Here is a 13,852-nt window from a genome sequence, read left to right as displayed (position 1 = left end):
TCCCGCCGGTTGAAGACGTCCATCCCGGCGGCAAGCAAGCTCCTGGAACCAGCTGTTGTCGTGGGCGTCACTGAAAAGCTGCGCCACAGGAAGCAACTCGCCAAATCCTTCTATGACAGATCTGCCCGTGAATTGCCGGCACTTGAAATTGGGGAAGTCGTACGGATGAAGCCCCTGCCAGGTGATAACACTGGCCGCTGGAGAGTCGGAACTTGTCTCCGCAGGGTTGCGCCGAGGTCTTATCTTGTGGACATTGATGGCTCCCTGTACCGTCGTAACAGGATCGATCTCAGAGTGGCTGAGCCAGCTGCACGAGCCGCGCACGATCCTGTTGAACCCGCTGCGGCACACACACCGGACGGGGATCCAGCTACAGAAACTGTCATTGAGACCCCTCAGGCTGTGTTCGAGCCGAGCCCCATCAGGTCCATGCCCAAGGCGCCATCTACTCCTGTTGGCGCTCCGCGTTCGGATGGACACACTTACACAAGGGTTGGACGGCTGTCTAAACCTCCACTGAAACTCACTATGTAATCTGAATAATGTTGATGGTTGCTATGTGGGAGAGAGGGGGGAAAGAGGAGAAATGTTATCATACGCTACTGTGGTTATTACACTGGTATGGGATATGAAGAGATTTACTGCTGTTGCACTGTTATTGGTTGTTCGTATATGAAAGTAATTTTATTTTGCACTAACTTCATGTGTATGTGTTTATACTTGGAAAAGGAGGATGTTACGGGTCTAGATAGATCGATGCCATCGGCTATCCACTAGTTTACCTTAGATACACATGACCCGCGCTCAGGAACATGTTACATCACTTTGAAGATACTTGGCTGCACTGAGCAACTCGTGTGTGTGTCATTCTTTATAAGATAGCCTACTGAAACAGTTCGCGCTTTAAATCTCTACTTCGTACCCCAAATCAAATTAGCGTCTATGCCAGACAGGCGTTTCACAAGCTGTCCCAAAAGCCAGGTGAGACTGTACAATTGTCCACTCGTTTGCGGCAGGCAGACAGAGACTGGGGTTTTTTTTGGGGGGGGGGGTTCTGATAATCAGATAACAGACGCTGTCCTGTGTAGATGTACATAAACATATGTACGGAGGAAACTGCTAGAAGAAGGGCTAGGCCTAACGCTCACCCGCACGTTACAAATAGCCTCACTGAAAATGTCGAGGAGTAGATGTCAGCCATGTCATGCACGGAGAAGGCGGAGACAGATTCGTCGCATTACACAAAATGGAGGGAAATGGGTGAAAAGCGCGGCAAGGAAACCAAAGGGAAATGGAGATAACGAACAAAGGAAACGTTACAGATGTGGACACACAGACCACGCGGGCAAGGATCCGAAATGTCCAGCGCGAGGACAAACGTGTCATAAGTGCGGTGGGAAGGTTCATTTCTCAAAAGTGCCACACAAAGGGTGGGCCTATAAAGAAACACAGTATGAACAATGCAGAGGGAAAACAATGATTTTGCATTTGTGATTAATGGGAATTACATGACTGGGAGACTTACTTACATTTAGTGTAGGAGGAGTAAATCTGAAACCGCTGATTGACTCCTGCAACCAGTAATGTTATTGATGAAAACACATGGGAGTGGTTAAAGTTAAGTGTCATTCATATATCCCTAAGACAGCGAGAAAGTTATTTTCTTATTCGTCTGGCCAACCTCTGTCAGCCTTTACATGTAAGATTACAATAGGTAGCAAAACTGAGCAGACAAGAGTTCATTGTGTTTAAGGGCAATGGGGAGCCACTACTTGGAAGGGAGACAGCCATGAAACTTGGAGTTTTAAAAATAGGCGCAGATGTCTCAGCTGTGGTAGACACAAGACGATCTCTCGAAACAGCAGTATCCAAAGGTATTCCATGGAATAGGACGGCTGAACACAAAACAGATAAACCTGTACACGTGTGAAAACTGCAACACGTTCCAAAAAGACCAACCAGGTGAGCGACGAGGAGAAAAGGAACAGAAGGAATAGCACAGTCATCCCGTATGTTTCTGGGGTCTCTGAGAAACTCAGGAGAATTTTAAACAAACACCACATCCCGGTATACTTCAAACCCAGCAACACACTCCTACAAAGACTGGTTCATCACAAATACCGTGTACCACACACCCGAAAAAGCAATCTGATGTATGCTGTACACTGCAATGAGGATTGCACTGACCTATACATAGGAGAAACCAAACAACCACTACACAAACGGATGGCCCAACACAGAAGGCCAAACTCCTCAGGACAAGACTCAGCAGTCTATCTACACCTAAAGGAGAAGACACACTCCTTCGAGGACAGCAACATACACATTTTGGACAGAGAAGATAGATGGTTTGAAAGAGGGGTGAAGGAAGCCATCTATGCGAAGCTGGAAAAACCATCCCTCAACAGAGGAGGAGGTCTGCGACACCACCGATCTCCCACTTACAATGCCGTCCTTTCATCTTTACCCAGGAGACTCAAGAAGCCTAGCCTCCAAGAACAACAGTCGGTCACTAACAGCTCCAACGACTCTCATGACCACTGAATAATGAAGCCGAAACTAACACCCCCAACGACCGTCGCTGCTAAACAAATGCAAATCAATAGCTCTGATGGCGACGGGCGCGGCTGGACATCGGAGCACAGGAGAACCACGCATATCAATAGCTCCGATAACGACGGGCGCGGCCAAACATCGGTACACAAAAGAGCCACTCATATCTATGACTTTGTTAGCGACGGGCGTTGGTAAACATCGGATCACAAAGAGCCACGCATATCAATAGCTCTGACAACGACTCCTAGAGGATAAATTCTGAGTCTCATCAACAGCCAGTCAGACTAGCTTGGTCTAGTCAGAAAGGCACAAACTGAGGAAGCCTCTTGGATGAGAGGCGAAACGTCTTCACGGATGTATACCAAGTCCAGTTGCACTTGATTTAACTCCTTTGGATAACCATGACCTGGATGAATGAGAACATTCACAGACCTGTACATAGACCCGAAGGTAAAACCTGTGGCCCAGCCGCTGAGGCGTATGTCATTCAACCTAAGGGGGGCAGTAGAGGCCAGAATAAAACAATTATTGGACATGGACATTATTGAACCGGTAACTGGCCTCACCCCATGGGTAAACCCTGTGGTTATTGTACCAAAATCAGACCATGATGTAAGGTTATGTCTTTACATGAGACTTGCAAACCAGGCCGTAGTGAGAGAGCGATATCCAATCCCCACTGTGGACAAGATACTTCCAAGGGATGTATGGCTCGACAGTGTTTAGTAAGCTAGACCTGAAATGGGGCTATCACTAGCTTGAACTGACCCCTGAGTCAAGAGAATTCCCCACCTTTGCAGTGCATAACGGTGTGTACAGATACAAAAGACTAATATTTGGGGTATCTTCAGCTAGCGAACAGTACCAACACGTAATAGCTAATGCCTTGGCTGGAATTGAAGGTGTTGAAAACATCTCAGATGACATCATCGTGCACGCAGCCGACTGGGAAACACACAACAGATGCCTGCACACTGTCATGGCCAGACTGATGGAAAGGGGACTGACGCTGAACCCGCAAAAGTGTCAATTCAACATTGACAGGTTAATATTCATGGGAATTTTGTTGTCTGAAAAGGGCATCGGACCAACGGCAGAGAGGGTGTGAGTGCTGGCAGATGCTCAAGAACCAGAGAATGCCACACAGATGAGGAGTTTCTTAGGACTTGTGAGGTATAGTAGCAGATTTATCCCACAATTTGCAACATTATCAGAGCCACTGCGTCGCTTAACAAGAAAGGACACACCGTTCGTATTTGGATCACAACAAAGAAGGTCATTCAAGGCACTTAAGGAGGAGCTGGCTAGAGCTGGCACCTTAGCATATTTTGACACGGATGCACCAACCAAAATGATACCGGACGCCAGTCCGGCAGGTTTAGGTGCATTACTGGTTCAGAACCAACAGAGACAGGAAGTGCCAATATGCTATGTGAGTCGTAGTTTAACTGACTGTGAGAGGAAATACTCTCAGACAGAGAGAGAGGCCCTAGCTCTTGTATGGGCTTGCGAGAGACTACATCCCTATGTGTATGGCCGAAGGTTTGAGTTGGTAATTGACCATATGCCATTAGAAATAGTATACGGGCCCCAATCCAAACCCTGTGCCCGCATAGAGAGGTGGGTACTTAGGCTACAGCCATACAATTTAAAGTGGTACACATCCCGGGCAAACAAAACATTGCTGACCCATTGTCATGACTGCTGAGAGAGAGAGCAAAGCAAGAGAGACACGCCCATGGCTCAGATAGTTATGTGAGATTTGTAGCCATAAACACCACCCCCAACGCACTCACAACTAAAGAGGTGGAAGAGGCCTCTGTAACCGATCCAGAACTAATTGAAGTACAGAAGGCAATCACAACTGGACATTTTGGAAACTGTGAAACCTATGCAGCAATTTTTTTTTTTATGATATATTTTTGATTTTTCCCTTTTTTTCTCCCAATTTAGTGGCCAATCGATCCCTATTTTTTAGTTCAACCACCCACCCTTGTACTGGATGCGTTCGCCAATTGCATCTCTCTGGCCGGCAGTCTCAAAGGAGACGCCTCGCCACTTTGGTGACAAGGCGAATCTAGGCGGAACCACTGCTTTTTCTGACACACACACAGATGCATTCATGTGACGAACACAAGCTGACTCTGCCCCCCTCCCGAAGACAGCGTTGCCAATTACTGCTGCTTCATTGAGTCCGGCCATAGTCGGATCTGACGAGACCAAGGTGCGAACCCCGGTTCCCAGTGGGCAACTGCATCGACACAAAGCCGATGCTTAGACCGCTACACCACCGCGGACCCCCCTATGCAGTAATTGTGAATGAGCTGTGCGTAGTGGGGTGCCTAGTTCTTCATGGAACACGTATTGTGCTACCCACAACTTTGCATGCAAGAGCCCTGGTGTTGGCACATAAGGGACATCTGAGGATTGTTGGGACTAAGCAACATCTCAGCACCAAGTTGTGGTGGCCTGGCATGGATAGGGCAGGTGAAAAATACTGTAAAATTTGCCATGGCTGTCAGATAGTGGCCAGACCCAACCCACCTGAACCATTACAACAGACACCATTACTGGATGGCCCTTGGCAGGACCTGGCCATAGACTTACTTGGGCCCCTGCCATCCAATCACTACATTTTTTTAGTAGTTGATCATTACATTTGCTACTATGAGTATGACGTCATGACTTCCATGACAACAAAGAAGGTTATTGATAGCTCAGAGTCTGTCTTTAGCAGCCAAGGTCTGCCTATCTCCTGTAAAAGCAACAACGGCACCCAGTTCAAGTCAGAGTTATTCAGACTTCTGTTTGAACAACAACGGGAACAACAGCAAAATGGGCTCAGGCTAACAGAGAAGTGGAGCGACAAAACGCATCCTTGATGAAGAGGATCAGGATTGCTCAGTCAGAAGGACTCGATTGGAAATGTGAGCTTAGAACGTATGTGACCGGGTTCAGGAGCGTTGACCACGCCACAACAGGGAAGAGCCCAGCCGAGTTGCTCTTTAAACGCAAAATGAGAGGAAAGCTGCCAGAGATCACGAAGTCACACGCAGACATTGAAGTGCGTGACCGGGACGCGGAACAGAAGGGCAAGTCCAAACTGTACACAGATGAACGGCGAAGAGCACAGTATTCAGAAGTGGACATAGGCAATACAGTTCTAGTATGTCAGGGAAAGGTGGACAAATTCACTACCCCTTTCAATGCGACACCCCACAAAGTCATAAATAAGACAGGGAATTAAGTAGTTGTAGACTCTCCAGAGGGAGCACGCTACTCTAGAAACACTACATTTGTTAAAAGATACTGAACCAATGGACCAAAAGAGTCACTCTGTGAGCAGGAGGAGACAAAGGGAAGAGAGGACAGTACAGTGGACTGATACACTTACCACTGTGACACAGACAGCACCCACTGACACTAACACGCCAGACATGACCAAGACAACCAGACCTCAAAGGGTTAAAAGACCACCCGATAGAATGTCTGATTACGTCAAAACCTAATATGTGCATAGACTGTATGGGTGATGTTGATGGGTAGACAATAAATAGTTGATAAAACATGTTTAAGCACTAGTTAGTTGGAAAGACAGGTTTGTAAGATGTGTGAGCAGGAAAAAAGATCAATGCAAAATTGAGTGGCAAAATTGCAATGCCACTGTTGACAACTGTTTTGTAAATTGTAAGTTTGTTTCCAAGGAAGAGTGGGATGTCATGTATTGATTAGTTGTTTGAAACCTGTTAGTATCCGTAGTGAGGACGTCATGAGAAGACACATTGTATGCCTGGAGTTCTTCTGAGAAAGAGAGAAAAAGAGTTGAATACGTCTGTGTCACGAGTATGACTTAATTCGCTATGTCTATTGGTCTAATTGAATATATTAAGACAGACACAACACTATCCTCTTCCTATTTTGGTTGCGCAATGGTTGATGCACCATCTACCTCCTTTTTGCTGTGAATTGAGCCTTCATTCTCATACCCACATCATACCCAGTGGCAGACAGAATTTGGTTCCCAATAAGCCTGAAAGCGAGGCTTATAGGGATCCAATCTAAATGCTGATGGTGTCCTTATTCTATAGCCACTATGGAATTAACATTTACTTCATAATGATAAGTGAAAGCAAAATAGTTGTCTACTGCTGCTTTAACGCTGATAGTGGGTGAGAATCAGTGAGCTATTATCCATGAGAATCTACAAGTAGCATCTTTTTATAGGGAGTGTTTTTTCCCAGAGGCAATAATAATAATAATAATAATAAATCAATCTTATATAGCGCTTTTCTAACACTCAACGTCGCTTTACAATAAACGGGGTGAAACAAGACAACAGATAAACAGCACAAACATACAGGGGTGGATGGGAAGGGGTGGCTACGAGAGTGAGAAGCAGCAGCCACACACGACACCAACAGTACTCTCTGACTTAAACAGATACAAAAGGGCAAGAAAACCAAAAAACAACAGCACTGTAGACGTTGATTCTCTGTAGGGGATTCCTCCCGTAGCCTATTCATCTCCCGAGGTATCCACTAGGCAGTGGCACTATTTAACCCATAGCTGGGGGCTGGCTCGTGAGCGTCAGGGAATATCCACACACCGGTGGGCCTGCGTACCGCACGTCTAGGGGCCAGACCTCCTCCCAGTCCCTTGTAGTTCAGCCAGGGTCCAAGGTGTACCCAGTTACCGCGTGTCACCACGAGGAGGCACTACATTGGGCTTGGTGTTGGAGAGGCTGTGTACTGGCAGGGAGAGACGTACGTGCTCAGCTCTCCTGTTCGCATTTCTGCTGGGCAGCGGTGAAGGTTGAGAGTGAGACGTGACAGGCACAGTCACTACACTACACCAACACACTAGACGCTTCATAACAACCCCACTTCTTACAGAAGAATGTCAGACACACATTAGACACATTAAGACACATCAGACGCATTAAGTATAAGAACGACAGATATCTGTATTAAGAAAACAGAAACCCATGTTATTGCTCCAGCACTAATATCTGGTAACTGATTAAATGAATAAAAACACACCTCAGGCGCTGATGACAATTTAATAACAGGGAAAACGAGTTATTGGCACTGTACGGTCAGGTGGTGTTGCACGCTGTTGTAACAAAACAAAAGTTTAAAAAAAATCAATGTAGCCCCGGGTGTTCACCTGAGCAGAGGTGTTACTAAACTTTGTGGACCAATTTACTGCCTGACAGTGGAAAGTTTGTAACACACCAATATCCCCCTCTAGTGGCATAACGCGATAATACCAGTGATCAGCTGCACTGAGGGGTTGCAAACAAGGGTATTGAAAGTATTTTAAGGGGGGCGGAGACAATTCTAAAACTGATGACGTAGAGTCGTACTAAGGATTGACAATACGAAACATCCGATGACAATTCACTTACTTTTTATTTTCAACCCCCCAAAAGAAAGCAGTGATTTAGTGCCTGAAATTATGACATTCACTCATTTGTGGAGTTAATGCCTTTAATTATTGCCTTCTACCTCGAATGTCTCTCAGATATTAGCTAATACCTCAAAAGAATGTGTTTTAGTGTTTCTCACCCCTTTATAATGGAACATTATGACAGGACTAATAAACAGGAGGAGTGCAAACTGCAATTATGTTTTTCCAAAGGTGGACATAAAAGATAGAAATATGGTTAAACAAGAAAGCAAGCGGACAGAAGATAAGTAGTCAGAAGGTTGGGAGTGGGCTACAGACTCTGGTAAGAGGTGAAGGGCAGGGTTTTTTCAAACAAAGCAATGCAGTGGAACAATCATGTTAAGATAAACATATTGCAATGTTGGACATTGAGATAGGCCCTAAGAGGTGATTTAAAAGCAATGTGATTGTGCCAAACTGAGCTTCTCAGAAAGGTTGTTCCAAAGAGTAGGTTATATGACCACTGTTAGCCTTAAGTCTAAATTTAGGGATAATGACGGTAGATAAATTGACTGCTGACCTATGGATCTAAGGTTGGACTCATACTCAGTAGGGTGCAAAATGTCAGATACATAACAGGGTCAAATGTAGCCATGCTTTAAAAGTGATGAGCAATATCCAACACATTAATAGGGTTGATTTCCTTTGATAGCACAACTTCAAGAATGCAACATGCTGTATATGCCAGAGGTGTTGGAGAGTCTCCTGATTTTTGATTTAGGCCGGCATCAATACAGTTGTGCAGGTATATAGTACAAGGAGAAAAAAAACAAGGATGACTTGCCATCACTTGGCAAAAGCATTGTCTATAGTTTACTCAAAGAGAGGTTGTCACAAAACACTTGAGGCTAACTATTGCTAACAAATCTAAAGGACACAAGGTAAAATGCAAGATGAAAAAAAATGCTTTTAAAAAAGTGAAATAAAAAAAGCAACTGTTATAATTGTCAGCTAAGACTAACCATGAGTCCACATCCTCCTGTGATGTTCAGGTGCAGATTTATTTGGTCTGTTCTCCTGTGTTCTGGATGGAGTGGAGAGACAGCAGAGCCACAGAGCTGTGTACAGGTTAATATACACACACACACACACACACACACACACACACACACACACACACACACACACACACACACACACACACACACACACACACACACACACACACACACACACACACATTCATGCATGCACACAAACAAGCATGCACACATAAAAACGTGTGTGTGTGTGTGTGTGCGTGCGCACATTTCCATATGTGTGTGTGTGTGTGTGTGTGTATGTGTGTGTGTGTGTGTGTGTGTGTGTGTGTGTGTGTGTGTGTGTGTGTGTATGTGTCAGGTTTGTCCCTCGTCATGCTGATGAGCTGTACCTAGAGACAGATGACCCAGTGTTGATGCTCGCCCAGTCTGAAGACCTGTGGTGTCAAGGTTACAACATGAGGACGGGAGCTACCGGAATTTTCCCTGCTTTCTATGCCGTCAGAGTTACCAAGGAAACCAGCAAAGGTAACCTCTCAAAATGACTGGAATGGATGGCAAGGGCACCATTTCTAAATTTTTATTTTGGTATTGACTCTAACATGTCACTTTGATCGTCTCTCCTCTCATCTGTCCTGTGTTCCTTCCTAATGTCCTTCTCTGTTCTCCTCCCAGCTCAGAAAGATGGCTGGATAGATCGGTTCTTGGTGCGTTTCATGGGTTCGGTGCAGGTTCCGTCACATAAGGGAAATGATGTGCTTTGTGCTGCTATGCAAAAGGTACACCGCCATAGACAATGACTTACTAAACAAAAATAAGGAAACCAGGGACATTTATTGAGTAAAATGAATAATGATCTATTTTTTTTCTGTTCAGTTCTTCTGTAACAGCTAGGGTTAGGGTAACAACTCACCTTCAAATTATTGAGCATTTCACCGCGGTGCTGTTATATAGAGGGTACTGTTACATATTAACAATCAGCAATTCTTACATCTAGAGAAAGGGCAGTCACGTGATCAAATTCCCTCTCTGTGGTCCGTTCTGTTCTCCTGCTATCTTAGTGCAATGCACAAAGTTTATAGATATCATGGAGTCCATAGCACAATCTGACAAAACTGTCATAGGCTCAGCTTAAACCAAGGCATGATTATATCTTGAAACCTTATAAACCTAAACATTTTCCAACACTGATTGGATTTAGGTTCTTAGGACAGAAAGATAGAGTTAATACTTTTATACTGAACATGTAAATAGAATTGTAGTTCCTCTCAGGGTGAACAACTTCATTTTCAAACCCTTTTTTTTTCTCCATCTGCCACTATGATAGACAGCCACAATACTACAAGTCATGGCAGTTGAGCTGGCTCTTAACGGGAAATTTCACTGATTGTTTTGTGTATGTGCACAAAATCACCACAAAGCCAACCGCCAAAACATTTGCTCAATAAATTGATGGTAATCAAATCACTATCATAAGTATCAGAGTTCTCATGTTTTCTTGGTAATGAAAATCAGAAGCTGACAGTCTTCCAAGAAAGTTATATTGTTAATTAGTGAACCATTTTCTGCTGTATCATTGGCACTGACTCACATTATAGAAATATTTTTTGCCGAAGAACTTTTACTTCACTATGTAATTGTATCATCAGTACCTTCAGATGTACATGAAAATTAAGTTTCTCAACTACATTGTACGAACACCAAAAGTTTTTGATGACAATGTGATTGGTTCTTGAGGTTGAAAACTGAAGCAAGGCCAAACTTTAATATCCCAATTTTGCTGATGTGCTGTTTATTTGCTGAACTCACCTTCCATTCAATGTGGAGACTTCATTAATATTACTGGGACCACACTGGTCTTTTCTGCATCCTGATTGATTGATTGACTGATTGATTGATTGATGTGTTAATAGGTAGCGTGTAACAGACGATTAGCTATGCAGCCTCCCTCAGCCTGTGTCCTAGAGGTCAGTGTGAAAGGATTGAAGATCAGTGTCCATGACCAGTGCAATTCTGCTGCCAGGGTAGGTACCACCTCCCTTTTTACTCTCAACTCTCTTCTCTCACCTCATACCGCTTCTCCTAGTCAGTCATCTCCACTCCCTCCTCCTTCTTCCACCCCTTTCCTTGTCCTGAATATTACTCTCGAGAGAATGAAGATCAATTTTCAGGAAACCAGTCCTGGACAAGAAACAAGAACAGAAAATATGAAAAACATTCAGTGCGGCACCTGCTGATTTTACAAATTAGTCCTCCTTTAATAAGATGGGGGAGTATTAATTTGAGAAAGCAGCTGCTGTAGATTTGGTATGGGATGTAAACCTGTATACAGATGGCTGTCCGTGGTGCATAGCTGACCACCACTGGCTTAATCACTCCCAATTTGCAAACAAGTGTGTTAGGGTGTGATTTATGATGCAATCTTACCTTCACTCTCAATGCTCTGCCTCATTTTTCTCTATGATCCCTTTCTTATTTTTCCATCTCTCTCAATTGCTCTTTCTACTCCCTTTCTCCCCCTCTCTCTTTCGCTCTGTCTGTCTGTCTCTCCTTCCGCCTGTATTTCTCCTGCTCAGGGTGATCAGTGTTTTAATTTCTTCCAACTGAAGAACATCTCCTTCTGTGGCTGTCATCCTAAATATAACAAGTAAGTGAACCACCTTTAGTGTCAATTACTACTACTTTCAGCTGCTCCTGTTAGGGGTCGCCACAGTGGATCATCCATTTCCATCTCTTCCTGTCCTCTGTCATGCCAGCCACCTGCATGTCCTCCCTCACCATGCCCATAAACCTCCTCTTTGGACTTCCTCTTGCCTTCATCCCTGGCAGCTCCATCTTCATCTCAAAGTAAACATCGCATCTGTAGTGCTCTTTCGTGGCATGAAACCATACTGCTTCTCGCTAATCGTCACCTCTCCTCTTAACCTAGCTTCTATTGCTCTTTCCCATATCTTCATGCTGTGGCTGATCAACTTTATACCTCTGTAGTTGCTACAGTTCTGCACATCGCCCTTATTCTTGAAAATCAGCACCAGTATGCTTCTTCTCCACTCCTCAGGCATCCTCTCACTTTCCAAGATTGTCTTAAACAATCTAGTCAAAAACTCCACTGCCATCTCTCCTAAACACCTCCATGCCTCCACAGGTATGTCATCTGGACCAACTGCCTTTCTACATTTCATTCTCTTCATAGCTGCTCTTACTTCCTCCTTGCTAATCTACTACACTTCCTGATTCACTATACCCACATCATCCAACCTTCTCTCTCTCTCTTTCTCCCTCTCTCTCATTTTCTCATTTTCTTCATTCATCAGCCCCTCAAAGTACTCCTTCCACCTTCTTGACACACTCTCCTCTTTTGTCAGTACATTTCCATCTCTATCGTTCATCACCCTAACACACTGCACATCTTTCCCAGCTCGCTCCCTCTGTCTAGCCAATTGGTACAAGTCCCTTTCTCCTTCCTTAGTGTCCAACCTCTCATACAACTCACCATACCCCTTTTCCTTCACCTTCACCACTTCTCTCTTCACCTTACGCCGGATGTCCTTGACTCCTGTCTACTTTCTTCATCTTTCTATCCCACTTCTTCTCTGCCAACCTCTACCTCTGTTTACTTACCTGTGCTTACTCATTCCACCACAAATTCTCCTTGTCTTGTCCAGATGACACATCATCAAGTATTTTCCTAGCTGTCTCCTTCACTATTGCAGTGCTTGCCCAGCCATCCAGCAACTCTTCACTACCGCCCAGTGCTTGGCCTAACTCCTCCCTGAACTCCACACAACAGTCTTACTTCTTCAACTTCCACAATTTGATCCTTGGCTCTGCCTTCACTCTCTTCCTCTTCTTGATCTCCAAAGTCATCCTACAGACCACCATCCAATGCTACCTAGCTACGTTCTCCCCTGTCACCACCTTGCAGTCTCCAATCCCTTTCATATTGTGCCTCCCGCATAAGATATAGTCCACTTGTGTGCATCATCATCCTCCCTTACACCTCACCCCGTGTTACTCCATCTTCTTGAAATGTGTATTCACCACTGCCAATTCCATTCTTTTTGTAAAATCCACCACCATCTGTCCTTCCACATTCCTCTTCTTGACCCCATACCTACCCATCACTTCCTCATCACCTCTGTTCTCTTCACCAACATGCCCATTGAAGTCCGCTCCACTCACTACTCTCTCCTCCTTGGGCACACCCCACCACTTCATCCAACTCACTCCAGAATTCTTCTTTCTCTTCCATCTCACACCCAACTTTTGGGGCATATGTGCTGATAACATTCATTGTCACATCTTCGATTTCCAGCTTCATACTCAACACTCTGTCTGACACTCTCTTCACCTCTAACACACTCCTGATATACTCTTCCTTCAGGATTACCCCTACCCTATTTCTCCTCCCATCCATACCATGGTAGAAGAGTTTGAACCCACCTCCGATGCTCCTGGCCTTACTTCCTTTCCACCTGGTCTCTTGAACACACAGTATATCTACCATCCTTCTCTCCATCATATCAGCCAGCTCTCTCCCTCTACCAGTCATAGTGCCAACATTCAAAGTTCTGACTATCACCTTCACACTCCTACCCTTCCTCCTCTCCCGCTGCCTCTGGACATGCCTTCCCCCTCTCCTTCGCCCAACAGTAGCATAGTTTCTACCGGCACCCTGCTGGCCAACAGTACCAGTGGCAGTCGTTGGTAACCCGGGCCTCGACCGATCCAGTATGGAAATCCGATTTATGAGCTGCATATTTGATTTGGCATGGGTTTTACGCTGGATGCCCTTCCTGACACAACCCTCCCCATTTATTCGGGCTTGGGACCAGCACTAAGAATGCACTGGCTTATGCATCCTCAGT

At 44.9% G+C, this 13,852-nt stretch overlaps 1 protein-coding gene across 1 annotated transcript in view; it reads left to right on the top strand.

Moving 5' to 3' along the window:
• LOC130114569 (C-Jun-amino-terminal kinase-interacting protein 1-like) overlaps positions 1-13,852 on the top strand; it is a 33,357-nt gene that overhangs the window by 16,918 nt on the left and 2,587 nt on the right. The window contains exons 6-10 of the mRNA XM_056282431.1: positions 8,997-9,072; positions 9,346-9,512; positions 9,660-9,763; positions 10,898-11,008; positions 11,561-11,631. Of these exons, the coding sequence (XP_056138406.1) occupies positions 8,997-9,072; positions 9,346-9,512; positions 9,660-9,763; positions 10,898-11,008; positions 11,561-11,631 (529 nt within the window). The remainder of the gene's footprint in view (positions 1-8,996; positions 9,073-9,345; positions 9,513-9,659; positions 9,764-10,897; positions 11,009-11,560; positions 11,632-13,852) is intronic.

This window comes from Lampris incognitus, chromosome 6 (assembly GCF_029633865.1).
Source record: "Lampris incognitus isolate fLamInc1 chromosome 6, fLamInc1.hap2, whole genome shotgun sequence".
NCBI classification, from domain to species: domain Eukaryota; kingdom Metazoa; phylum Chordata; class Actinopteri; order Lampriformes; family Lampridae; genus Lampris; species Lampris incognitus.
This window is presented reverse-complemented; position numbering and strand designations above follow the sequence as displayed.